This window comes from Perna viridis, chromosome 2, assembly GCF_037379345.1.
Source record: "Perna viridis isolate PV_CMFRI_1.1 ecotype Kerala chromosome 2, ASM3737934v1, whole genome shotgun sequence".
NCBI classification, from domain to species: domain Eukaryota; kingdom Metazoa; phylum Mollusca; class Bivalvia; order Mytilida; family Mytilidae; genus Perna; species Perna viridis.
Genome location: NC_142446.1, coordinates 3779159 through 3805147, shown reverse-complemented (window position 1 = coordinate 3805147; position 25989 = coordinate 3779159). Strand labels below are relative to the sequence as shown.

General features: G+C 33.0%; 1 protein-coding gene across 3 annotated transcripts in view; it reads left to right on the top strand.

Moving 5' to 3' along the window:
• Positions 1-25989, top strand: part of LOC148623335 (exonuclease 1-like) — a 60391-nt gene that overhangs the window by 25448 nt on the left and 8954 nt on the right. For all 3 annotated transcript variants that reach the window (XM_088565117.1, XM_088565118.1, XM_088565116.1), the window contains exons 6-12: positions 1210-1425; positions 8049-8239; positions 9048-9144; positions 9515-9692; positions 14670-15036; positions 18886-19399; positions 24719-24746. In XM_088565117.1, the coding sequence (XP_088421243.1) occupies positions 1210-1425; positions 8049-8239; positions 9048-9144; positions 9515-9692; positions 14670-15036; positions 18886-19399; positions 24719-24746 (1591 nt within the window). The remainder of the gene's footprint in view (positions 1-1209; positions 1426-8048; positions 8240-9047; positions 9145-9514; positions 9693-14669; positions 15037-18885; positions 19400-24718; positions 24747-25989) is intronic.

The following is a 25989-nucleotide window of genomic DNA, read 5'->3' as shown; positions in this document are numbered from 1 at the left end:
ATTTGGGGATTTGTGATTCATCTAAAAAAATGGCGGCTGTTTCTAAAAATAGAACATAGGGATCAGACAGTAGTTTTTTGCATATATCTCCAAAACCGTTAGGTTTAGCCAAGTTTTGGTTTTAATTCGTTAAGCCATGTTGGAGTTATTGCCCTTTTTTGATATTTTTTTTTTGCTGCTTTTAATGTTATTTCTTTAAAAAATCTTCTCCTCTGACACTACTTGACCAAGTGGAACCAAACCTGGAATGAATGTTCCTTGGGATATCCTGCATAGAACTGATGTGGTAATTTTTGTTTTGTTGAAAAACATGGCCATCCTTACTAAATATAGAACATAGGGCTCAGACAGTAATTTTTTGCACATATCTCCAAAAATGTTAGGTTTAGCCAAATTCATTCAATTGCTGAAATGACCCTTATAATAAGGATTTCAAAAGTCTTCAGGGATCAAAGTTGTCAGGTGACTCCTTGTAAGAGTTAATGCCCTTGAAAGATGAAAAAATGACGGGTTTTGGTTTTGTTTTTTTTTTTTTTCAGTTTTCAGTCAATATCTTGAAAACTATAACAGATAGAAACTTTCAATCACTGAAATGATCCTTATGATAAGTCAAAATTGTTGGACAACTTCTTGTTAAATGTATTGGCCTTAAAGACAAACTTTAACCAGGTGAGCGATTCAGGATTCTGGGAGCCTCTTGTTACTATCAGAGATATTGTCATATTTTTGTCAGCATTCAGAGTGGTAGAACATGCTGATTTGAATACAAAAAAGTTTGAATGTTTCTTTAGAAGTATAAAAGATATTCAATTTGAAAATATTTAGCAATTACCACCACCATGGTGATTAGTCATGGTATGTCTCTTTCTGTATAGTGTCTCAGTAATATCAGTTTTTCTTTAAAAACTCATAGTGAAGATTGAGAGAAACTATGAACAGGTAAATTGTACAGAAGTGTAAGGATTGTGTGTGATTAATAATAGTGAGAAAATGTTATTAGGTAAATTGTAGAAAATGATAGGGGTTACTAATGAGTTAGCAGAAACAGAGAAACTGTTAACTGGTAAATTGTACAGAAGTGTAGGGCTACAAGTGATTGATAAAAGAGAGAAAATGTTAACAGGTTAATATAGTGTGAACACCTACATGAGCAAAGACAATATTTATTAACAAAATTACTCATGAATACAAAAACTTCACTGTTTTCAGGTTATATTTAAAATGGATGTACTTGGTAATGGAGTTATGATAGAAAAGACTAGATTGAATGAAGTATTAGAAATACAGAATGGATTTTATACATTTGAAAAGTTCCGTTACATGTGTATATTATCTGGATGTGATTATTTGTCATCTCTCCCGGGCATAGGACTTGCAAAAGCTTGTAAAGTCTTTAAATTGGCAAGACAGGCAGATCTGCGTACAGTAAGTTAAATCACTAATATTTGTGTCCTGTTTTGTAATTTACATAAACTTTTTTTCTCACCTGACCTAAAAGGCCTTGTTAGCTTTTCTCATCACTTGGTGTCTGTTGTTGTCTACTGTTGTTAACTTTTCTTTAAAAATCTCTGAAATCACAGAACAGAATTTGATGAAACTTGGTGACAATCATCCTTAGCATGTCCACTCTAAAAATTGTATCTGTTTATAGGTGTCATACCACTATTTTTGGTCTCCATTACTTTCTATGTTAAATTCAGCTTTTATAAGGCTCAAAAATTTTTTTACATTAGTACTGATGGTGCTAGAGGGGTATCATTATGATGGTCACCCTTTACCTTAACTCTCATAAAAATATCAACATACCTTATGTGCCTTCTAAGAAAGAACGGTAAAGTGAAAGTAGACAGGTGCAGAAATCACTACTTTCGTTTTGAAATTTAGCCATATCAAGGGGCCTAGAGTTTTTGTTCAGAATTGTTTTACCCTACACTTAATAAAGAAAATGAAGTTTTTAGAGTATTGCTGTTTCATTCAGCTTTCAGATGACACCAAGTTTGTATACCTCTACTAAACAAGGAGAATGATAGGGTGCAATATTGGGACTACTTTCTGTCATTACGAACTACTTTCTAGTATGTTCAGGCGACTGGTTTCTGAAATAGTGGTATTACACCTATATGGTCCCTTGCCAAAAAAAACATGGCGACTGTCATAAAAAATAGAACATAGGGGTATCACCATATATTTTTGTTTATATCTCAAAAACCATAACAGATAGAAGAAATCTGTCTTCTCTGAAATTTTCTAGATAATTGATTCACTAATTTTGGAGGTATTGCTCTTTTTTGTTAATTTTATCTTTTTTTGGCAGTGTGCCTATTATTTAGAAAACTAATGCAGATTTATGATTAATGTGAATGGATAAAATGTTCAGTATTTTAATATCTATTTTTGTGCAAATTTCAGAAAAATCTGTTACTCTTCTTGGAGGTATGGTTCTTGAAAGTGTTATGTTTGACATTTTAATCAGTTTTTGCCTATTATTTAGAAAAGGAAAGCAGATTGTGAGGTTTTTTTTTACAATACTTGTTGAGGCTAATCTTAAATGTTGTTATAACAATAAACTATTTGCCATCCATAACTCATATTCAATCTTACCACTATTTTGTTTAGAATCCCTTTGATCCTGCTATAGGATAATTTTCAATCTCACACCAGTCGAATGAGAATGGAAATAATCGCTAGTTTCTATGTCCTCGTGTGACATACAAGCAACTGCGTAGGAATATTTGATAACCCAAATAACCGTCTGTTTGTTTACAGCATATGAAATAATGGCTAATTTGTAGCAATATTTTCTAGTTTACAATGGAAAATGATTTAATACAGTAACTTACCCAATTAGAATGAATAAATTCCAAAATTATTCCTCAAATTTTAAACAGGACAGTCATAGTTAGCCAATTTCTTTTTCAAATGATGTGAATCACAGCTGCACAACATATGTGACATCACATAGCACATGGCCAAAGAATAGACCCATATGGAAATTTTGCAGTGCTTATAAAACTCACATATTTAGGTCAGAAAAACTAAAAATAAAAGAAAACTAATACCTTACAATTCAGCAAAACAGCGATAAACAGATTATTAAATATTTTTCAACTCGCGGGATTTTCTCATGCTCATCTCGTCTCACAGCTTTCTAAGAGATGAGCATCAGAAACTCCCTGAACTAGCTGAAACAAGAAAAGTACACATCATTTCACTAACTAGAATCAATTTTTACTGGCCCTTGCTTCAGACTGGTGGCTGTAGACGAGCACTGGTCTTTGATGAAACTTCATAGGAAGGTGAGGCATTGTAGACAATAGACATCAGATGATATTTGTTTACACATTTACAATAAATGCATAGGCTGAAAAATAATAATGTTGTGTTTCTGATCACTCCTCTAAAATTTTTTAGGATCTGTAGGTAGGGATTTTTAAAAATTTTAAAATTTTTTTTTTTTTAAATTTTGAAATGAAATCAGTGACACCAAACTCATAATTCAATAAAACCAAATCTGCAGAGATAAAAAATGTAATAGACTTAGTCCATGGCAAATAGCACACTCACATGTCTGTTTACAATTGATTCTAGGATAGAAAAGAAGTAACTTTGGCTTTATTTTCTTCTTTCTTTCTGTAAGATAGTCGGCAGGCTTTTTAATTTTTAGCTCCCTTGGCCAAAAGGTCAGGTAAGCTATTGCCATCACTAATGTGTCTATAGTCGTAAACTTTTTCAAACATCTTTAAATATTTGGGAATATTTGATCTGGCAAAAAAACATGGCCCCCGTTATTAAAAATAGACCATAGGGGTCAGATTGTAGAATTATGCAAATAACTCAATAACAGTTGGGTTTAGCTAAAATCTAGTAGGAGTAAAATCATTCAGCATAATGTGATGGACCTGTGCTGAAATTTTTAGAAAGATCTGTTAATGAATGAAGGAGTTTTAGGTCCTGATGTAGATTTTTTTCTGAATTTTACATTTCAAACTTTGAAAATCTTCTCCTCTAAAACGACTTGATGGATTGAAACAAAGCTTTGCATGAATGTTATGTAGAACATGTTTTAAAATCTATGCTTGTGGATTTCTGATCTTGCAAAAATATGGCTACTGTTACTAAAAATAGACCATATTGAAGAATTATGCAAATAACTTAAAAACAGTTTGGTTGAGCTGAAATCTGGCAGGGATTAAAAATGTTCAGTGAATGTGAATGCTGAAATTTTCAGAAAGATTCGTTGACAAATGAATGAGTTATGGGTCCAGAAATAGATTTTTTTTTTTAAATCTCCTCTTAGACAACTTGTAGGATGGATTTTAACCGAACATTGGATGAATGTTTGTTAGGATATCCTTAACAATTTTTTATCTGTCAAAAACATCGCCACCACTAATAAAAATTGACGATTTGTTGAAATAACTTGTAAACCTAATTTTCTGGCAGGGGGGCATTGATCAGCATGCTGAGATGAACCTATGCTGAAATTTTGATAAAGATCTGTTGCTCAGTGTTTCAAAGTTATTGTCCTTGAATGATTAAATGATTCTTGTGACCATAGTATGGTAAGGTAAAGAGCTGTAAAGACTATTTTTGACCAGGTGAACGATTCAGGCTCTCTAAAGCCTCTAGTTTTTTTACACAATTAAGCAAGAAAAACCTTGGGGTAGGGGAGTCTGAAAGAGGGTCAGTAGGGTGATCGAAAACAACAATTTTCTATACACCCGTCTAAGACGGGACATATTATGATATACCATTGCCCGTCCGTCGTACAATCCGTCGTCCACACTTTGGACAATAACTCAAAAATGTGTTCACCAACTTTTATGAAACTTTGTTAAATTGTTCATATCTATTGATGTAAGTTCCCTTTCGATTTTTATAAATTTCAGATTTTTTGTTCCTGTGTTATGAATTTACTTAAAAAAAGGGGGATTTTGAAGTTTTCAGACAATAACTCGAAAACACTCACCTACTTTTATGAAACTTTGGTGAATTGTCGATATCTATTGACATAAGCTCCCTTTTAATTTTCATAAATTTCAGATTTTTCGTTTCCATGTTATGAATTTTTATACTTAACAAAAGGGGGGTTTTCAAGTTTTCACACAATTACTCAAAAACACTTTCACTAACTTATATGAAACTTTGGTGAATTGTTCATATCTATTGAAGTAAGCTCCCTTCCGATTTGTATAAATGTCAGATTTTACGTTTCTGTGTTATGTTTTACTCTTTAAAAAAAGGCAGAAACAGCCAAGGAAATTTTATTTGAAAAATCATTGAAAATGGACCATTTGTTATGATGATCAACTAATAAATATAAAAGGTATTTGGTAACCTTCTCAGAAAAGTGTGTTTTGAACAAGGTAGAAAATCAAGACAACAAACTTTGTTAAACTTGAGGTAGCCTTGAAAGTGCCAATTTTTTTTGTAGATTTTTTTATTCACCTTATTAGCTCACCTAGCTGTAGGCCATGTGAGCTATTGCCATCACTTGGTGTCCTTCTAACATTTCTTCTAACATCTTCTTCTTTGAAACTACTGAATGGATTTTGATGAAACTTAAAATGGTTGTTCCTTACAGTATCCTGCAAAAAATGATCATTTGGATGTTTGATCTGTTAAAAAACATGGCCACTATTACTAAAATTTGAACATAGGGGTCAGACAGCAGATTTTTTGCATATATCTCCAAAACGGTTAGGTTTAACCAAATTCTGACATGAGAGTAAAAGTATTCAGCATGATGAGATCTATCTGTGGTCAAATTTTGGTGTGAGTTATTGCCCTTTTTGGACATTTTTTGCAGTTTTTGATGTTATTACTTTAAAAAATCTTCTTTTCAGAAACTACTACAGAATTCAATGAAAGTTGGCATTTTTGTTTTATAGGGTAACTTTAACACACTGACCATTTGGATTTTTGATCTGTTAAAAAACATGACTGCCGTTACTAAAAATAGAACATCAGGGTCAGACAGCAGATTTTTGCATACATCTCCAAATCCATTAGGTTTAGCTATTAGCTTTTTATTGCTGATATGATCATTATTATAAGCTTAATAAAGTCTCGAATCAATCAAATGGAATCAAAATTGTCGGACAACTCCTTGTTAAGAGTTATTGCCCTTGAAAGGCAAAAATTAAATCAGGTGAGCGATTCAGGCTCCTGGGAGCCTCCTTTTTTTTGGGGGGGGGGTTGGAGGATATTTGATAGGGCTCAAATTATTTGTAGATGATCATATAAATTCATTAATAGCATAAGGACAAGTTAAAAGGGGAGTGAGCATATCATGCCCTTGAAGTGCAGCTCTTTATTTAAGGCCTTATGGCATGAATACAAACAATACATTAATTAAGAACATTGAAATAAGTAACATTCTATGTACATTTATGACCATGATGTGTTAGTGGTATTTATATATGATAGAAATAGTCTATAAAAAAAATTAATAATAAAAAAAGAAAAAAATTAACATATGATTCCAGCATTCCTTCAGGAATTAAAGTGTTAATTCAAGTATATCAGTTGAATTGCTTTTTAGTATGTAGAATAAGTCTTTTATTGTAAAGTGGGGTTTTGATAAAAGAAATTGAACACTTTATTTTTAGTTTTTCTCCATAAATATTTCTCTTTGATGTATAATTAGTGCACACCAAAAAGAAGAAATGCTCATCTTTGATGTCACCACTATTACATGACAGACAAATAGGATATCTTTCAATATCACAGTATCTGCCCCTTTCCATGTGTGCTGATTCACAATCTACTTATAACAAATCTGTCTATCTTAGTTTTGCATATATCAATATATGGGTGTGTTTTTGAAGGGATATGAATTTTACAGAAGAATGATATTTTTTCATGTGCAGCTATTGAACCATTCATATTCTGTTTAAATTGGTCATGTATTCTTTGTTCAGTTCTATCAAACTGAAGGTTATTTCACTCTATAATGAGGTGTCAAAACCCTAGATTATTCAGCAATGTGTTCACATGTGAAATCCCTATACTTTTATCTTTTATGTGTTTTAAAATGTCATACACTTACATATCAAGAGAATAAAGTATGAATTCATGGTATAAAGGAATCACTCCATCTGTCTGTCCCTCCGTCTTTTGCATTTCTTGTCAGCACAACTCCTAAACTGCTCAAGAGATTTTGATGAAATTTTATTGAAAGGTCTGGCATCATAAGTAGATTTGCATAAAGAAATGCACTAACTGTCAGAGGACTCCAAAGGAAGGTAATCCAACTTCAGGGTTTTACATGTTAAAACCTTGTCAGCACAACTCCTAAACTGCTCAAGGGATTTTGGTGAAGGTTGGGCATCATGTGTAGATGTGCATGACTGAATATAGTGTTGCAGGACTCTAAAGAGGTTAAGGGTTTTACATGTTAAAAGCGTGTCGATGCAATTCTTCCTAAACCACTCAAGGGATTTTGATGAAATTTTATAGTAAGGTTGAACATCGTGCCTAGATATGCATGAAGTAATATAGTTACTGTCAGAGATAATCCAACTTACAGGTTTTACATGTTGAAACCTCATAAGTGCAACTCCTCCTAATTTGCTCCAGGGAATTTCAATGAAATTTTATAGGAAAGTTGGTATATAGATTTGCATGAAGGAATATAGCTCCTGTCAGAGGATTCCAAAGGGATATAATTGAATTTATGGGTTATATATATTTAACTTTATATTTAATGCAGATAATTTTCTTTGTGTTAAAAAATTTCATCCCCAACAGTTTCCAGGTGATAAGTTGAGATTAGATCCACGATTTTTTAAACTTTGCAGTTGTTAAATGCCATAAGATAAAGGTTAAGTCTAATTTCCAGCAAAATGTAGTTTTCGAGTTAGACCATTTTTGACATTTGCCATCCCCCCTTTTTCATGATTACCTGGCAGAGTATCTCTTCATGTTCAATTATTTTTATTTTTTGTTGTATTCTAAAAAAAATAATATTTGTTGTTTTCCATTCTTTGAAATGCTATTAAAGATAGTTGTGTCTGGAAGGTAACTAAAGACTTCTTTCATTTCAGTTATTAAAGAAATTTCCGTCTACCTATTTAAAGATGTCTTTAGTGGTGAGCCAGGAGTATATAGAAGGATTTATAAGAGCTGACAACACATTCCTCTATCAGCTAGTATTTGATCCTTTATCCAGGCAACTGATCCCGTTAAATGAATACAAGGATGGATTGAGTCATGACAATATGCCATATGCTGGGTTGTATCCTAAATGCTTTAAATGAACAGTCATGTGATAATATGGCAACATATGCTGACATTTGGTTTCCAGACAATAACTTCGGTGATAGTGAATTGATGGAGTTGTACTACGAAAAGATTGTTGGGGTTGATATTCAGAGTTACAAACTCGACCATTTTATGGTTAAATTGCAGGGGTATAATGTTTTGACCCGTCTGTCATTGAGTTGTTAGCTTAAGACTAATTGCCTTGACAGCAACTTTTTTTACATTTCCTTCAGATTTTAATGATTTGTTGTTAGCTATAAAAACTTAGATGGGATAGTTGTATACAGAAATCACTTTAGAGAAATGGAATGTGGTTAAAAAATATGTATTTAGGGTTTTTGCCTGGACAGTGCCTCCATATTATCAATGAATGGGATTGGTTTCCACAGTTACTTTTAACTTGTTCAATACAATGTATATTATACATCTACATGTATATGATTATTTCTTGAATACTATTGAATCAGTTTTCCAAGTGTCCACTAGGAGCCAAATGCACAATGGTTGGAGGAGTGCGGGTGGTCTTGTATAGCTTGTGAATTATTCTTTGGTCAGATTTTATTTCCCTTTTCGATTTTTTGTCAGAGAAACTTGTTAAGTGGGTGCTCCTTTATGGTATAGGGACTCAAGAGAGTGTGTTGGATATTATGAGTAAGCTCACTAAAGTTGTTATATATGTTTGACATGAGTTATGACCATTTTGTCAGGAGTTTTACTATACTTTGAAAATCTCGTTCTGATACAGTGTTTCTTTTCAACATTTTTTCCTTATCATTAACCAGTTATTTTCCTCATGAAAAAGCATTACAAATTGCCCTTGGCAACATAAATATTTACAACATGCAGAAGTTTGCTGATTTTGATCCTGATATATTTGTGGTATGTTTTTAAACTGATTTTGTATATGATCGTGTCAATCAATTGTAACATTATATAGGCAGATTAAACTAAACAAACACATTTTCAATCACAGTAAATTTATACTCAATATACTATATTCAATCATACCCAATCCCAAATACATTTTATTTGGTACATGAACTATAAAGTCATGATTTTAAATTTCAAACCAAAACTGTCAATTATAAATTTATTGTTATACTCCAACATTAATCAATGTTAATGTTAATGTTAGTGGTTATGTCATGAAGTTAATGTTAGTGGTCATGTCATGAAGTTAATGTTAGTGGTCATGTCATAAAGTTAATGTTAGTGGTCATGTCATAAAGTTAAATGGTTTAATTTGCAGCCAAGTAGAGCTAATAAAAGAAAAATTGAGAGTTTACATATGCTGAGTGTTTGGGACAAAAACTACAGAGTTCGGCCTAAGTCTTTTCTGACAGATGTACAAAGTAGACCAAATACGAAGGGCAAAGAAATAACTGTTACCACAAAGTTACCTAGAATAGAGTTCAAAGTCCAATCAGGTACACTTATGTCATGCAGATATAGTTTTAGTAGAACATTGTAACACAGTAGTTTTCCAAAATTGGTATGTATGGTATAGATGTCAATTTTGGTATTCCTGGTGCTATTGAAAAACTTTACTGTTGGTAATGTGTCCTGATGTAAGACCAAACATTATGGGAATTAATGAGGGTCACCTGTCCTAAACACTATAACTCTGCACAGAACAAACACTGGGTTTTTTTTTGTTTATACTTCATTATCAGATTAATCAGACTATAAAATCCTTTGCTGGCATATAAGGTGACACCATTTGTAAATGACTCTTAAATAGCTAAACATGTTTATTAGGATAGGAGTTCCATATTTCATTATACATGAATTATATTATTGATATTTTCATCATGTAAAACCAATGTGTACCTACTGTATTTTCAAAAATGCTAAGAAATAATATTCTGCACTAAAGAATAATGAATTTAAACTTTTAGGTATAAAGAAGCTGACTTGATGATTTGATTATTTTATACCTCCACAAAGTGTCTGTCCATCTGTCTGTGAGCATAGAATAAAATGGAATAGAATATTATATTTTCCAAATTACAGGGCCCATAAAGAGCACATAAATCAACTACAATGATGTAATTAAGTAAAAACAACACATTACACAGTAGAGATAATTGATTGAAAGGAGTGAATAACCAAAATATGATCACGAGTGCCAAAGAACGCATAGATTTAACGAGTTAAATCTTACTGCGTTCTTGGCATGAGTGATCATATTTTGGTCATTCACAATAACCTGTTGATTATCCTATTATTATATAGATTTCCTCCATTATTTGTTGCTATTTTCAACATAAATTTCAAATTTTACGAATAGCGGATTGAAGTTGTGATGTTTTGGTTGGAGAAAATCCAAGAGTGAAATTACCGAATTTATTTCACAGTGTGAATTATCGAAATTTATTTCACTGGAAACATTCGATAAAACACTGCTTAGTACTATCTATTTAATAATCATGTATCATCATATCATAAGCCTCAGTCAGAATCAGAGCCATAACAAAACACATAGATATCAAATAATAGCAGTACCAAGGCATGTTCTTCTTAGATCAAAGGAGCTACTAATAATTTCACCAAATTAACCATACGGCCAAAAAAATGATATGTGTTTACTGTACCCGGTTGGAAAAAAAAAGGGGGTCAGTAAGTGGATTTTTTTTGGTCACCTGTGACGCATCGCCAGGTGACATGGAAATGCTGGGTGTCTGCATTTTCCACACTTTTTACCTGGCCAAAGGTCATGTGAGCTATTGCCATCACTTGGCATCCGTCATCGTTAACAATTTTTCAAAACTCTTCTCCACTGACACCACTTGACCAATTGGAACCAAACTTGGTATGAATGTTCCTTGGGGTATCCTGCATAGAACTGATGTGGGGATTTTTGATCTATTGAAAAAAGTTAAAAGTGTACAGCATGATGAGATCTATCTGTGGTCAAATTTTCACTTTCATATATTAAGCCATGTTGAAGTTATTGCCCTTTTTCAATGTTTTTTGGTTTTTTTTTTTGGCTATTTTGAATTTTATTTCTGTCAAAAATCTTCTTTTCTGACACCACTTGTCCAATTGAAACCAAAGTTGGTATGAATGTTCATTGGGGTTTCCTGCGTAGAACTGATGTGGGGATTTTTGAACCATTGAAGAACATTACCACCATCACTAAAAATAGAACATAGGGGTCAGACTGTGTTTTTCACATATATCTCCAAAACCGTTTTATATATTATTAATTAATTATTTCATTTGCTGAAATGACCCTTATTATAAGGCCTTCAAAAGTCTTCAGGGATCAAAGTTGTCAGCCGACTCCTTGGAAGAGTTATTGCCCTTGAAGTGAGCTATTGCCATCACTTGGCGTCCATCATCGTCATCGTCGTTAACAATTTCTTCAAACATCTTCTCCTCTGAAACTACTGAATGGATTTGCATGAAACTTATAATGACTGTTCCTTAGAGTATTCTGCACAAAATGACCGTTTGGATTTTTTATTGGTTAAAAAACATGGCCGCTGTTACTAAAATTTGAACATAAGGGTCAGACAGTGGATTTTTGCATATATCTCCAGAACCATTAGGTTTAGCCAAATTCTGATGGGGTAAAAGTATTCAGCATGATGAGATCCATCTGTGGTCAAATTTTGGTGAAAATCTGTTGAGTTATGTTGGAGTTATTGCCCTTTTTGGACATTTTTTGCTGTTTTTGATGTTATTACTTTCAAAAATCTTTTTCTCAAAGACTACTTGACAGAATTCAATGAAAGTTGGTATTTTTGTTTTTTAGGGTATGCTTATCAAAATGATCATTTGGATTTTTGATCTGTTAAAAAACATAGCTGCCATTACTAAAAATAGAACATCAGGGGTCAGACAGTAGTTTTTTACATATATCTCCTAAATTGTTAGATTTATCTAAATTCTTTCAATAGCTGAAATGATTCATATTATTAGGACTACAAAAGTCTTCAGACTCCTTGTAAGAGTTGTTGTCCTTGAAAGGGGAAAAATGACTTTTTAAATAGTTTTCAGTCAATATCTTGAAAACTATGATAGATTAAAAGAAACTTTCAATTGTTGAAAAGATCTTGTGATAGTCCTACCAAAGACTTCTTTAGTCAAAATTGTTGGACAACTTCTTATTTAATTTATTGCCTTTGGAAGACAAAATTCAAGAAGGTGAGTGATTCAGGCTCCTGGGTGCCTCTTGTTTTATAATGCTTTCACCAATTGATTTTAAATTTTGTATGTTGTCTTGTATGACTTATATACAATATAGGTACATTGTATTTTGTATGTAGTCTTGTATGACTTATATACAATATAGGTACATTGTCGAAAATTATCGAAGATATGTGTATTTGGCTTGAAACGGGGGAAATAGCTCGGCAGAGCCTCGCATTTCCTACCCATTCCGTCGCCTCATCACATATCTTCGATAATTTTCGACAATGTACCTATATTGTATATAAGTCATCTTTACATTGCTTGAATTTACCACTAGGTGTAAATACAATTCCAAGATATTTATAGAACATTGCACATTCAAGCTCTCTTCCTCTGGAATAAACCAGACATTTGAAAAATTTACCTGATTTATTTAAAATTGCAATTTTGGCTTATTAAGATTAATATCAAAACACCATTCTTCACAAAAAGTATGCAACATATCAATTCTCTTTTGCAAACCATCATGTGTTTTTGAAAACAGACCTGGCAAAATCATTTTTCAACCTGTCGGACATTTGTCTGGCAACCTAACAAAATCTGCTGGACCAAACAGTTATCTGCAGGACCTAATTTAAATTTGCTTTGATTCGGATGCCATCTTTAAACTGGAAGTTCCAGTTGAGGCATGTCTAATAAAAAAAAAAGACATACCGGACATCTGGTCTGGAAATCACGCTTATTTTACTGGACCGGTGGCGTAGAGTACCGGTCATATCCGATGAATTTCGCCATGACTGCTGAAAATATTATTCATTAAAGTTTACATTTAACCCCTGCATGTATCACTTAATCAAAAGCTTTTTTGAAATCAACAAAACAGACAAAAAATGTTCCCCCTTTTTTACTAATATACTTGTCAATGATAGTTTTTAAAACAAAAACCTGATCAGATGGTCTACACTTGTCAGAAAATCCAATTGACAAGGATTTATCACTGAGTTTAGTTCTAAAAATGTATTAAGTCTGCTGTTCAAAACAGAGTTAAATAATTTACCAATGCATGAATTAATGACAATACCATATAATTATCTATTTTACTCGGATCACCAGACTTAAAAACAAGGGACAGATATACTGTGTAGGATATATGCCGGATGAAAATACATGATTAGATAGTTTCTGAATTAAGGGGATATGTATAGAACTACCAGCCTTTAACATCTCATTAGGAATACCATCTAAACCAGATGCCTTTCCACATCTTAGCTTCGATATAGATTCAAAATTTCTTTAGCTGAAAATAGCCAACCACTTAGGGATCTTTATATAAAAAGAGGAAGTTAAGTCTTCATATGTAGATGTTTATAAAGGAATATGGTTATTGAACAATGCCTCCAAAGGGAGATAATTCAACTTAAGTGTTTTACATGTTAAAATATCATATTCACTACGTCTAAACCGCTCAAGGGATTTTTATGCAGTTTTATAGAAAGTTTAGGCAGTAAGGAATATATTTATGTCTGGGGCATCCATTTGAAAATAATATATCTGTTTTCTGCTACCCTACCTAGTTTTTTTGCCTACCCTAACATTTTATGGCCATTTTGGCTCAATCACTGTTAGAAGACTAGATTGTCTCTCCATTAACTCAGTCAATGTAAAATGTTTCTGAAAAGTAAAATGATTCCATACCTACCTACTTATCCTATTTTTTTCATGCTGGTAACTATTTGGAGGTAAACAAAACACTTTTTTATATATTGTGGGGTCAGCAGGTCAAATATTAGGATCACATATACATTATACTTTAAGACATACAATTTATTTTAGTAAGAATGATTTTGAGGTATATCATGTGAAAGCTTTTATATATTTTGAAGAAATGTATACCAGTTGACCATTGAGGGACAAAGAAGATGCCTATTGATATTTGCATCAGTAGGTTACAGTTCTAAGTCACATATACTTAAGGAAATAATTTTTTTCAAGTAAAAACTTATTTCCAGGGCAAAGCCTCTGAAAGCTTATGTGTATTTTCATGAAACTAATACATGTTAACATTAGAGAAGGCACCTACTGATTTTGAAGTTCCTCTTACTATGAGATTTAACCCACTGCTCTTATTTAGATGGAAGTTAGTCTTCATCTTCATTTTAAAATACAAATATGTCAGTGTTCTTAGAAAATAAGATGAAATTGAAGGTTGAAAACCAATATAAGTACTGTATTTTATATCTCCCCTTGGTTTTTATTTTTTTAAGCTGAAGATGTTGAAGACGTAAAAACTGACAGGGAATTGAGTAGTCTGTATCAAATCTCTCCTAGCAATCAGGTTATTAGGAAGCGAAAGTATGAAAGGGGAAATAGTGATGAAGATCCTTTGCTAAAGAAAAGAAATTATCTGACTACTTTTACCAAGTATGAGGAATTTACACAAGGTCACTGCAAACCAGAGTTATACAATTGTTTGGTAGAGGCTGACACTACAGTGACTTATGGTGCTACAAAGGTTGTAGATAATAAGGAAAATTATATAAAGTCACCAAGGAGGAATAGATTTGTTGTTCGAAGTCCTTCAAAGAAACACAAGTTTGACTTAAATGCTCCAAAAGAGGTGGTAACAAGCAGGTACGTTGTAATAGAAATTATGAAACCTGCATTCCATGTCTTACTATCATTGATCATAAAAGTTTCAGTGAATCAAGTGTGTACAAAAATATGTGGATGGCAGAGGTTTTCTAACAGCATTTCTAGTTTAAAAATATATAAAAATTTACTACCATAAATCTCTCAGACTAGTTTGAAAAATATCATATACTGTGCATGTTATCTTCCTTTGAAATGTAAATTTCTTAAAAATTTGTTTTGTTATCACATTTCCTCATACAATTTTTGAAGGATTTGGATGAATTTAATACCAAAATGAATCTCGAGGATAAGTTTGTGGTTACTTTGGTGAGGGACATGAAACATTTTTTTTAAAACTAAGTTTTGTGGGTAAACAGATATAACCCCATCTGTCTGCCTGTCCACATTTGTGCAACTAACTTAACGCTGAGTTAATTGTTTTCAGAGTTGGTGTGAAGCTTCATAGTGACAAAGCATTTCTTGTAATTAATTGATAACTTCTTCTCTAAATCCATTCAATATCATTTAATGAAAATAAGCGTTCTTTACTTTTTTTTTTTACATTTACTTTTGTTACTTTGTATGTATGATTTTAGTTACTTTATGTTCTTTGTTGTGTATGTCTGTTTTTTATGTCTGGCCTTTGTCCCTGGATTACATTCTTTTGATTACCACTATAACCTTGGTTCCCTTGATTACTCTTTAGTGCATTGTGCTGGAAATGACATGTAATTTTTAATCCATGAATAGATATGGCTGCCTATGCTATAAATTGAACATAGGGGTGGGAAGAATATAATTAAAAAACTGTTGCCTTTAGCAAAATTCTGGTTCAGGTCATTAAGTGCTATTAAAAGTTTTTCCTGCATTTAACTTTTCAGTTAATTTTAAATTAGCCTGTCTCATTTCTCAAGTTTTCAAATAGACAAATGGTTAACCAGGTGGGCAATTTAGGCTCTCTTGAGCCTTTAGTTATCATTATGCATGTCATATTGAGGAAAGTAGCTATTGTCTGCTGCCTTCAAAAAGAGATTATTAACTAACTAAATTTAACAAGTCCATCTGAAGAACATGGGAATTTTAGTTCTTACAGGCTTCCTGTTTAACCTGTTTACCATTAAAATAATGTCTGTTTCCTGCTACCCTACCAACCCTAGTTTTTTTTTTGCCTATCCTATATATTTAATGGCCGTTTTGCTCAAGGACTGTTAAATTCTAGATTGTTTCCCAATTAAGTCACTGTAAAATGAAAAACATAACGATTTCCTTACCTACCAACCTTATTTTTGTATTGCTGGTAGCAGGAAACAAGACTATTATTATTTTTGGCTTGAGCTGGTCTAAATATTTCCATGTTTTCCTGTTTAACCACTAGCTGGTCCAGATATTTTCCTGTTTTACCCGTTTAACCATTAGCTGGTCTAGATATTTTCCTGTTTAGCCATTAACTGGTCTAGATATTTTCCTGTTTTACCTGTTTAACCATTAACTGGTCTAGATATTTTCCTGTTTTACCTGTTTAACCATTAACTGGTTAGATATTTTCCTGTTTAGCCATTAACTGGTCTAGATATTTTCCTGTTTTACCTGTTTAACCACTAACTGGTCTAGATATTTTCCTGTTTTACCTGTTTAACCATTAACTGGTCTAGATATTTTCCTGTTTTACCTGTTTAACCATTAACTGGTCTAGATATTTTCCTGTTTTACCTGTTTAACCATTAGCTGGTCTAGATATTTTTCTGTTTAACCTGTTTAACTATTAACTTGTCTAAATATTTTCCTGTTTTACCTGTTTCATCAAAAGCTGGTCTAGATATTTTCCTGTTTTACCTGTTTAACCATTAACTGGTTTAGATATTTTCCTATTTTACCTGTTTAACCGTTAGCTGGTCTAGATATTTTCCTGTTTAGTCATTAACTGGTCTAGATATTTTCCTGTTTAACCATTAACTGGTCTAGATATTTTCCTGTTTTACCTGTTTAACCATTAGCTGGTCTAGATATTTCCATGTTTACTTGTTTAATCATAAGCTGGTCTTGATATTTTCCTGTTTTACCTGTTTCGTCAAAAGCTGGTCTAGATATTTTCCTGTTTTACCTGTTTAACCATTAACTGGTTTAGATATTTTCCTATGTTACCTGTTTCATCATAGGCTGGTCTAGATATTTTCCTGTTTCACCTGTTTAACCATTAGCTGGTTTAGATATTTTCCTGTTTTACCTGTTTAACCATTAACTGGTTAGATATTTTCCTGTTTTACCTGTTTAACCATTAACTGGTCTAGATATTTTCCTGTTTTACCTGTTTAACCATTAACTGGTTTAGATATTTTCCTATTTTACCTGTTTCATCATAAGCTGGTCTAGATATTTTCCTGTTTTACCTGTTTAACCATTAGCTGGTCTAGATATTTTCCTGTTTAACCATTAACTGGTTAGATATTTTCCTGTTTTACCTGTTTAACCATTAACTGGTCTAGATGTTTTCCTGTTTTACCTGTTTGACCATTAGCTGGTCTAGATATTTTCCTGTTTAACCATTAACTGGTTAGATATTTTCCTGTTTTACCTGTTTAACCATTAACTCCTCTAGATATTTTCCTGTTTTACCTGTGTTACCATTAACTCCTCTAGATATTTTCCTGTTTAACCATTAACTGGTTAGATATTTTCCTGTTTAACCATTAACTGGTCTAGATATTTTCCTGTTTTGCCATTAGCTGGTCTACATATTTTCTTGTTTTACCATTACCTGGTCTAGCATTTGCTGACCATGTTATTTTCCTGTTTTACCTTTACCAGATTTAGATATTTTTGATATTTTTGCTGATAAATTCTGAATGAGCTTTTTAATGTTTCTCATTTATTATACCATACCCCCAGCAAACAAAGTTTTGTGGATATATAGAAATCACTCTGTCAATCTTTCTGTCTACATTATCGTAAGTATAACATCTTCTAAATCCCTTAAGAAATTTTGATGAAACGTAATAGAAAGGTTGGGCATTATATGTAGCTGTGCATGTAGGAATATAGTTCTTAAGGGAGATAATTCAACTATAGGGTTTTACTTGTAAAAACGTGAGGGCAAGAGTAATCAAGGGAACCAAGGTTATAGCAGTAATCAAAAGAATGTAATCCAGAGACAAAGACCAGACAAGGAAAACAGACATACACAACAAAGAACATAAAGTAACTAAAATCATACATACAAAGTAACAAAAGCAAATGAGCAACTCAGACTCCACTAAAAACTGGGAGCATGGATCAGGTGCACAGGCAGCTCCTCCTTAAACATTCAACAGATTTTGATGAAACTTTATATGTAGGTCCATGCCGTTTTTTTAGTTTGTAATGGCAAGATGAATTTTGTATAGAGGATCCAATGTTAATACTCGTCAGATTGACAAAGGCATAAAAAAGAAGATTTTGATATCCACTAATTTCTTGTCAAGGAGAGCCCTAGAATGCAGGATTTTGCACCAATAACCCAAGAGCTTAAGGGGCCTTAAGCAGTCCCGAGACCCCCAGTCTGTATCAAAATTATAATTATCCCTGATTTTTACAGTGGAAAAGAAAAGCATAAAAATAGTACCTGCGAAATAGATTTTTAACACTATGTACCACTGATAATTCTTTGAAACTATCAATAATAATACATTTACAGTATTGGGCCTCCATTGCTAGAACATCAACAAAGTGCTTCTGATGGTACCTTTAGTTTGAATTGTTGAAACCAAAGGATCACTATTAGCTAGACTTTAATGTGGATCAATTTCTAGAGAACCATTCCATGACTTTAACTTATATTTTTTTTTTTTTTTTTTTTTTTTTTTTATACTGAAGGTTTTTTACATCATCCCCAGAAAATGAAATGAAACTAGAAATGAAGAATTCAGGTGATAAGAATGACAAGGAAGAACAAATACCAGAGAATATCTCAAGTCACTCAAATGTGATGCACGGATTTAACACTTCCAAAAGATGTACACCAGTAGAAGTTAAAAGAGATGAATCAAAATCAGCTTTCAGTTGGTGTCGGTTTAAGTCTACAAATTTCAAAAATATAGAGGCAAGTCCATCATCAAGAAATGCTTTTAAAAGAGTCATGTCTGATGTATCCTCTCCAAAACAAGAGTTTTCAACACCCAGACTGTCTGATTCAGTATGTAGACCAGATCCTCAGATTGATAGTTCTGACTGTAACAATATTGACAAATCATACAGTTCTTGTGATAAGGAAACTTCAAACCATTGTCAAAGTGATGAAATGAAATTACCAAGGAAGATTTCTGATGTTCTTCCAAATGGTTGTGAAACTGAAGTAATAATTGTTGATAATCTTCCTGCTTGCTCTAAGGTTTGTAAACTTGTAACAGAGATTGTTGATACATGTACTAGTCTCCCTGCTTGCTCTAAGGTTTGTACACTTGTTACAGAGATTGTTGATACATGTACTAGTCTCCCTGCTTGCTCAAAGGTTTGTAAACTTGTTACAGAGATTGTTGATACATGTACTAGTCTCCCTGCTTGCTCAAAGGTTTGTAAACTTGTTACAGAGATTGTTGATAGTCTCCCTGCTTGCTGTAAGGTTTGTACACTTGTAACAGAGATTGTTGATACATGTACTAATCTTCCTGCTTGCTCTAAGGTTTGTAAACTTGTTACAGAGATTGTTGATACATGTACTAGTCTTCCTGCTTGCTCTATGGTTTGTAAACTTGTTACAGAGATTGTTGATACATGTACTAGTCTCCCTGCTTGCTCTAAGGTTTGTAAACTTGTTACAGAGATTGTTGATAGTCTCCCTGCTTGCTGTAAGGTTTGTACACTTGTAACAGAGATTGTTGATACATGTACTAGTCTCCCTGCTTGCTCTAAGGTTTGTACACTTGTAACAGAGATTGTTGATACACGTTCTAGTCTCCCTGCTTGCTCTAAGGTTTGTACACTTGTTACAGAGATTGTTGATACATGCACTAGTCTCCCTGCTGGCTCTAAGGTTTTTACACTTGTAACAGAGATTGTTGATAGTCTCCCTGCTTGCTCTAAGGTTTGTACACTTGTTACAGAGATAGTTGATAGTCTCCCTGCTTGCTTTAAGGTTTGTACACTTGTTACAGAGATATTTGATAGTCTCCCTGCTTGCTGTAAGGTTTGTACACTTGTAACAGAGATTGTTGATAGTCTTCCTGCTTGCTGCAAGGTTTGTAGACTTGTTACAGAGATTGTTGATACATGTACTAGTCTCCCTGCTTGCTCTAAGGTTTGTAAACTTGTTACAGAGATTGTTGATACATGTACTAGTCTCCCTGCTTGCTGTAAGGTTGGTAAACTTGTTACAGAGATTGTTGATACATGTACTAGTCTTCCTGCTTGCTCTAAGATTTGTACACTTGTAACAGAGATTGTTGATAGTCTCTCTGCTTGCTGTAAGTTTTGTATACTTGTTACAGAGATATTTGATAGTCTCCCTGCTTGCTCTAAGGTTTGAGAGATGTAGTTTGGTTAAGATCAATTACAATGTATCTTGGATCATTCTTATTAGCTCATCATGAAATGATAAATTAAAGTAATATGGAACCCAAGTGTTTCTTTCTGTCAACCCATTTTTTTTCATGTTCTACAATTCCTCATGTTGTGAAAAAGATATGTAAGTCCAAGGGTTGGTAGGTAGACAATACTTTTTTTATTTTCTCAAGTTTTTGTCTTGTTTGTACGTTGCCTAAATTTTTTTAGGCATAAAATATTCTACACTCATCCAATGTGTATTTTTCATAGTGTGTTGATTCTTTAAGTTTCATTACTTTGGTGCTTTTAATACCCTGCCAAATGAATTGGCAAAGTGTTATGTGATTACCCTGATGGAAAGTTGCATGTCCATCCTTCCATATGTCTGTTTCTTGGTAGTTTCCAGACGATAAGAAGATATCAAGATATAGACTCGCCCAACCAGTGCATGATAATTTTTGCGTAATGTGTTTGCAAATTTATGATGATGTATTTAATTTGATTTGATTTAATTTAATTTTACTGCTAACGTTAAGTTAAAGTAGACAATAGTTCTATCAATTTTAATAAGAAGAAAGATTACGACAGAGTGTTATGTCATCAGTGTTCAAACTGAAAATTCTAAAATCAAAGCATCACCTAACCAGTGATAATAAAAATAACCAGTATTCATTTTGCTGATAAATACGCAGTGTATTTAAGAGATGGATAATTCACATTTTAAATAATTGAATTTTTTTTACGACTGAACCAATGTGACTTTTCGTATGATTGTGATTTACAGTCTATGTACTGGATTCCTAAACTCCACAAGAATCCATAAAAACAACATTTCATAGCTGGATCTGCAAAATGTACCACCAAACCTCTTTCAAAACTTTAAACTTCTATATTCACAGCTGTCAAAGAGGGTCTACAGTCCTACCACAACACTTGTTACTCCCGTAGTGTTATTAATTCAATGTGGATCCTGAAAAATTCGAAAGATCTTTTGGATACAATCAGTTCAAGACTATTATCTGAATATAATAGCATTAAAACCTATGATTTTTCAACACTGTATACTTCTATTCTCCATACTCAGTTAAATCCAGACTTAAAAACATTATACATCGTTGGTTTTCCAAAAAAAGATGGTACACCTACATACAAATATATAGTTCTTGGTAGAGATTCCTCATACTTTGTAAGAAATAATTCCAAATCATCTTCCAAATATACAGAGGAAGATGTTTAGAAAATGCTGGAATTTTTAATCGACAATATATTTGTCCAGTGTGGTGGACGTTTTTTTCAACAAACGGTCAGCGTTCAATGGGAACAAATTGTGCTCCTTTACTTGCTGACCATTTCCTTCACTCTAATGAGGCTGACTTTATAGCTGATCTGATCCGAAAGAAAGAATATCGTTTAGCTAGAACCTTTAATCTCAGTTTCCACTATATAGATGACGTATTATCTTTAAACAATCCTAATTTCGGGGATTGATACATCGCATCTACCCAAAAGAACTTGAGATAAAGGATACTACAGACACTGTGAAGTCAGCCTCATATCTTGACCTACACTTAGAAATCAATGGTAAAGGAAAACTATTGACCAAACTTTATGACAAACGTGATGACTTTTCATTCAGAATTGTCAACTTTCCTTTCATCTGTGGCAACATCCCTTCAGCACCTGCGTATGGAGTGTTCATATCACAACTCATACGTTATGCCAGAGCTTGCCGAACTACGCAGACTTCTTGTATTGCGCTAGAACTCTAACAAATAGGCTTCTGGAACAGGGTTATGTTGCTAAAAGATTGAAGTCATCACTACAGAAGTTTTATGGTCCCATCTGCACCATGAAAACTGATTTATTCAACGTGTCATAGTTTTCCTGGGTGTTTCTAGAAAAGCAGAGGACGCTTACCCTACCGGTGCACCAGGTCCATGCTCCCAGTTTTTAGAGGAGTCCGAGTTGCTCATTTACTTTTGTTACTTTGTATGTATGATTTTAGTTACTTTATGTTCTTTGTTGTGTATGTCTGTTTTCCATGTCTGGCCTTTGTCCCTGGATTACATTCTTTTGATTACCGCTATAACCTTGGTTCCCTTGATTACTCTTTCGTCTACCCTGGACTTGACTTTTTACGAGCAACTCGGCGTGTGTTTCTAGAAAAAAGAGGACGCTTACCATACCGATGCACCTGGTCCATGCTCCCAGTTTTTAGTGGAGTCCGAGTTGCTCATTTGCTTTCGTTACTTTGTATGTATGATTTTAGTTACTTTATATTCTTTGTTGTGTATGTGTTTTCCATGTCAGGTCTTTGTCCCTGGATTATATTCTTTTGATTACCGCTATAACCTTGGTTCTCTTGATTACTCTTTGTTAACAAAGCAATGGCATCTACCAGAGTCTGACTGATTTAACTGTATAAATTTGGACTAGGGAAGAAAGGATGGCTATGTATGTGTGGCTTAGCACTTTCTCCTTCATAAGAACTACTTATCATAGGTACAGTGATTGCCAAGTATAAGGTAGGTTGTGATTTCTTCGTGTCAATGTTTGAGAAAATGGTAAAACGTATGTTGTCAATAAAAATATGTTGCAGTTTCTTACTTATTGTAGATGTACATTTTTTTGGCTTTAATTATAAAATGTTTTTTTTTTTTTTTTTAAATGTTATAAGACATTTTACTGATTGTAAATAAGCAACATGCATCCCATTATACCTTTGTTTATGTACAGTATTCTGTTAATAGTTTCATCCAAGCCATCTATTTTTAAAAGTGCAGTTGCAAATTAATGACTTAATTAATAGCATCAATGACCCTATGATCTTTTACTTGGAGTTAACATTTTATACAATGCATTTAAATAATGCGTTGTATGGCAATGCATTGTATTGTTAGATCTAGTGTTTTCTGGTTACTACTTATATTGATGCACAACCACTAATATCCCATCATTATATTTATAAACTTAAGGTTTAAGCGAAAGTCGTCTGCATGTGCCTCACCTATCAATTACTGAGGTCTGTTTCAATCTTCAGGGTTGATTGGGGGAATTCATTCATCGTTAGAGGGTATCGCAATAACTCAGGGTTGATTGGGGGGATTCATGATTCATTCATTGTTAGAGGGTATCGCAATAACCAAAAAGATGCACAAGATTAATGAACTTTTTTCTTGAATGTGTTTTAAATAAGTTAGTATATTTCAAATGATATATTTACGCAAATATTAGATTTTTGTGTAAAATATCCATCAAATCTCATCTCTGCAGTGTTAAATTCTGTTTCCTAGACTCAAGTTGACTTGTGTATTTATCATATATATGTATAATGTTTTTTCTGGTCAACTTCTCGTTATATTAGCAGTTCGGTAATCTAAAATTTTGTAGGTGTTTGACAATATGTAAAAGCTGGTGTTCGGATCCCTTTAGATTTTAAATACAGTTCTTAGTCACCCATGACACATTGCGAGGGGACATGGAAATACCGGGCATCCATCCGTCCGCGTTTTCCGCACTGTTTTGTAATGTTTTTACCAAATAAGTTTGTTTTTGGTATGCAGCCTTATTATGAAGAGTTACAGATTAAGTTTTCCGCAGTTTTTTTTGTATTGCTTTTACCAACTGATTTTATATTTTGTATGTAGTCTTACTATGAGAAGTTTCATAAGTTCAACTTCGGTTACAGTAGATTGATTTTTATGGAAGTTACAACCCTTGGACTTTTCAGTGAATTTAAAGTTTTCCACACTTTTTTTTTTATTATTTATATCTGTATTAGAAGAACCTGGGTTTTATTGAAATTTACAATTTGTCATTAATTAACTACTTACAACAATGGTTGTCATGCTAAGTACGACCTTTCGTTTACCTGTTGTATAGATAGTGACCTGAGCCCATGTGAAAACATCAATATTTATTGTTGAAATTGTAGTCTGACACAGAGCCCTACTGCACACTCTCAACCATTTACCTTATTGAACTTTTATATTGGAACATGATGAAGAGGAAAACACTAACATTTAAAGACAATTTTTATTAATCAACCACACAAATCAAAGTATTTATTATTATCAAGTACTGGTCAGGGGAGTCTAGTGTTTTCTGAGTTATCATTTTATCATAGTAGTACTCTGTTTAGTAAATATTGAACTTTGTTGTATTACAGACTGGTGCTGTAAAAGATATTACAAAAGGTTAGTTATTTATTATACTCCACTTATGCCCCATACAACTAAGGTTTGACCCGTCTGTCCACCATACATGTGTCCATTACATTATGTTGTTGCAAGGATAGTGCCTCTATTTTTGAACTGATTGCCTTAAAAATTTGGTGAATGGTTAGTTACTATAAAAGCTTTGATGAGATGGATTTTAACAGAAATTGGTGACAGGGGACCACTTTTTTTTTTGGGGAGGGGGGTGAATTAGTTTAAAAAAATCAAAGATTTAGGCTTGTCTCCATTTTTTCCCTGATTTCTTCTAAACTTTAGGGAATAGTTTATAGTAACTATAGAAGCTTCCATTTGGATGGGATTTATTTTTTCGCAGAAATTGGTCAAAGGGGACTACTTTTATAATTAGAAAAAAAAATTATTTGGGCTTGTCATTTTGATAGCACCTCCATATTTTGAATGATCTCCCTTTAACTTTGTTGAATGGTTACTAGCAATTTGGAAGGGATTGATTTTAACAAATGGGTGAAGGGAGCCACTTTTTGGGGTATTGGGACTAAGTTCTTCCAAAGAGGACAAATGTGGGTGCATAGGATATTATGAGCATGCTCATTAATGTTCTTAAATTTCACACATTTAGTTTTGAATAACGCTTGTATTCAGACATTATAGGCCATTCTAAATATATTTTGTTTTCTTTTTACATTTTAGTCAGTTCATTTGTCTTATACATGTATTTGATTTTCAAATGATATTTAAAGAATGACCTCACTAAATCTGTTTAAACTTTCAAAAGAATGTGAGGATCATTGAATTCTGGTATTTCTGCTTTGTGTAAAATGTATCTTTCCTGAAGTTTTCTTACATAAAGGAAGTGACAATTAATTCAAAACAATTGCAGTCCTACAGATGCTCAAGAATATGTTTAAGTGAACATACTTGATGGAATCGGTTAAAATGTATCAAGAAGCAGTTTAGATTTATAGACAGGGATTGGGAAGGCAAGGATCCAGGAGCCATTTGCCCTTTCTCGTTGGAAATGGTTCCTTATGTCAATGAGAATTATACAGTTTCTTAACAAATGGGTCTTTCAAATTATGAATATCTTAGTAAAATCCTCAAAATGGCCCCTTCAAAAATTTCCTTCCCAACCACTATGTAGATCTTCTTAAACAACACATATTGATATAAACACTACAGACAGACACTCTTAGAAGGCCATACTAAACAGGATCTTTCTTTGACTTTTTCCTCTAATTATTTT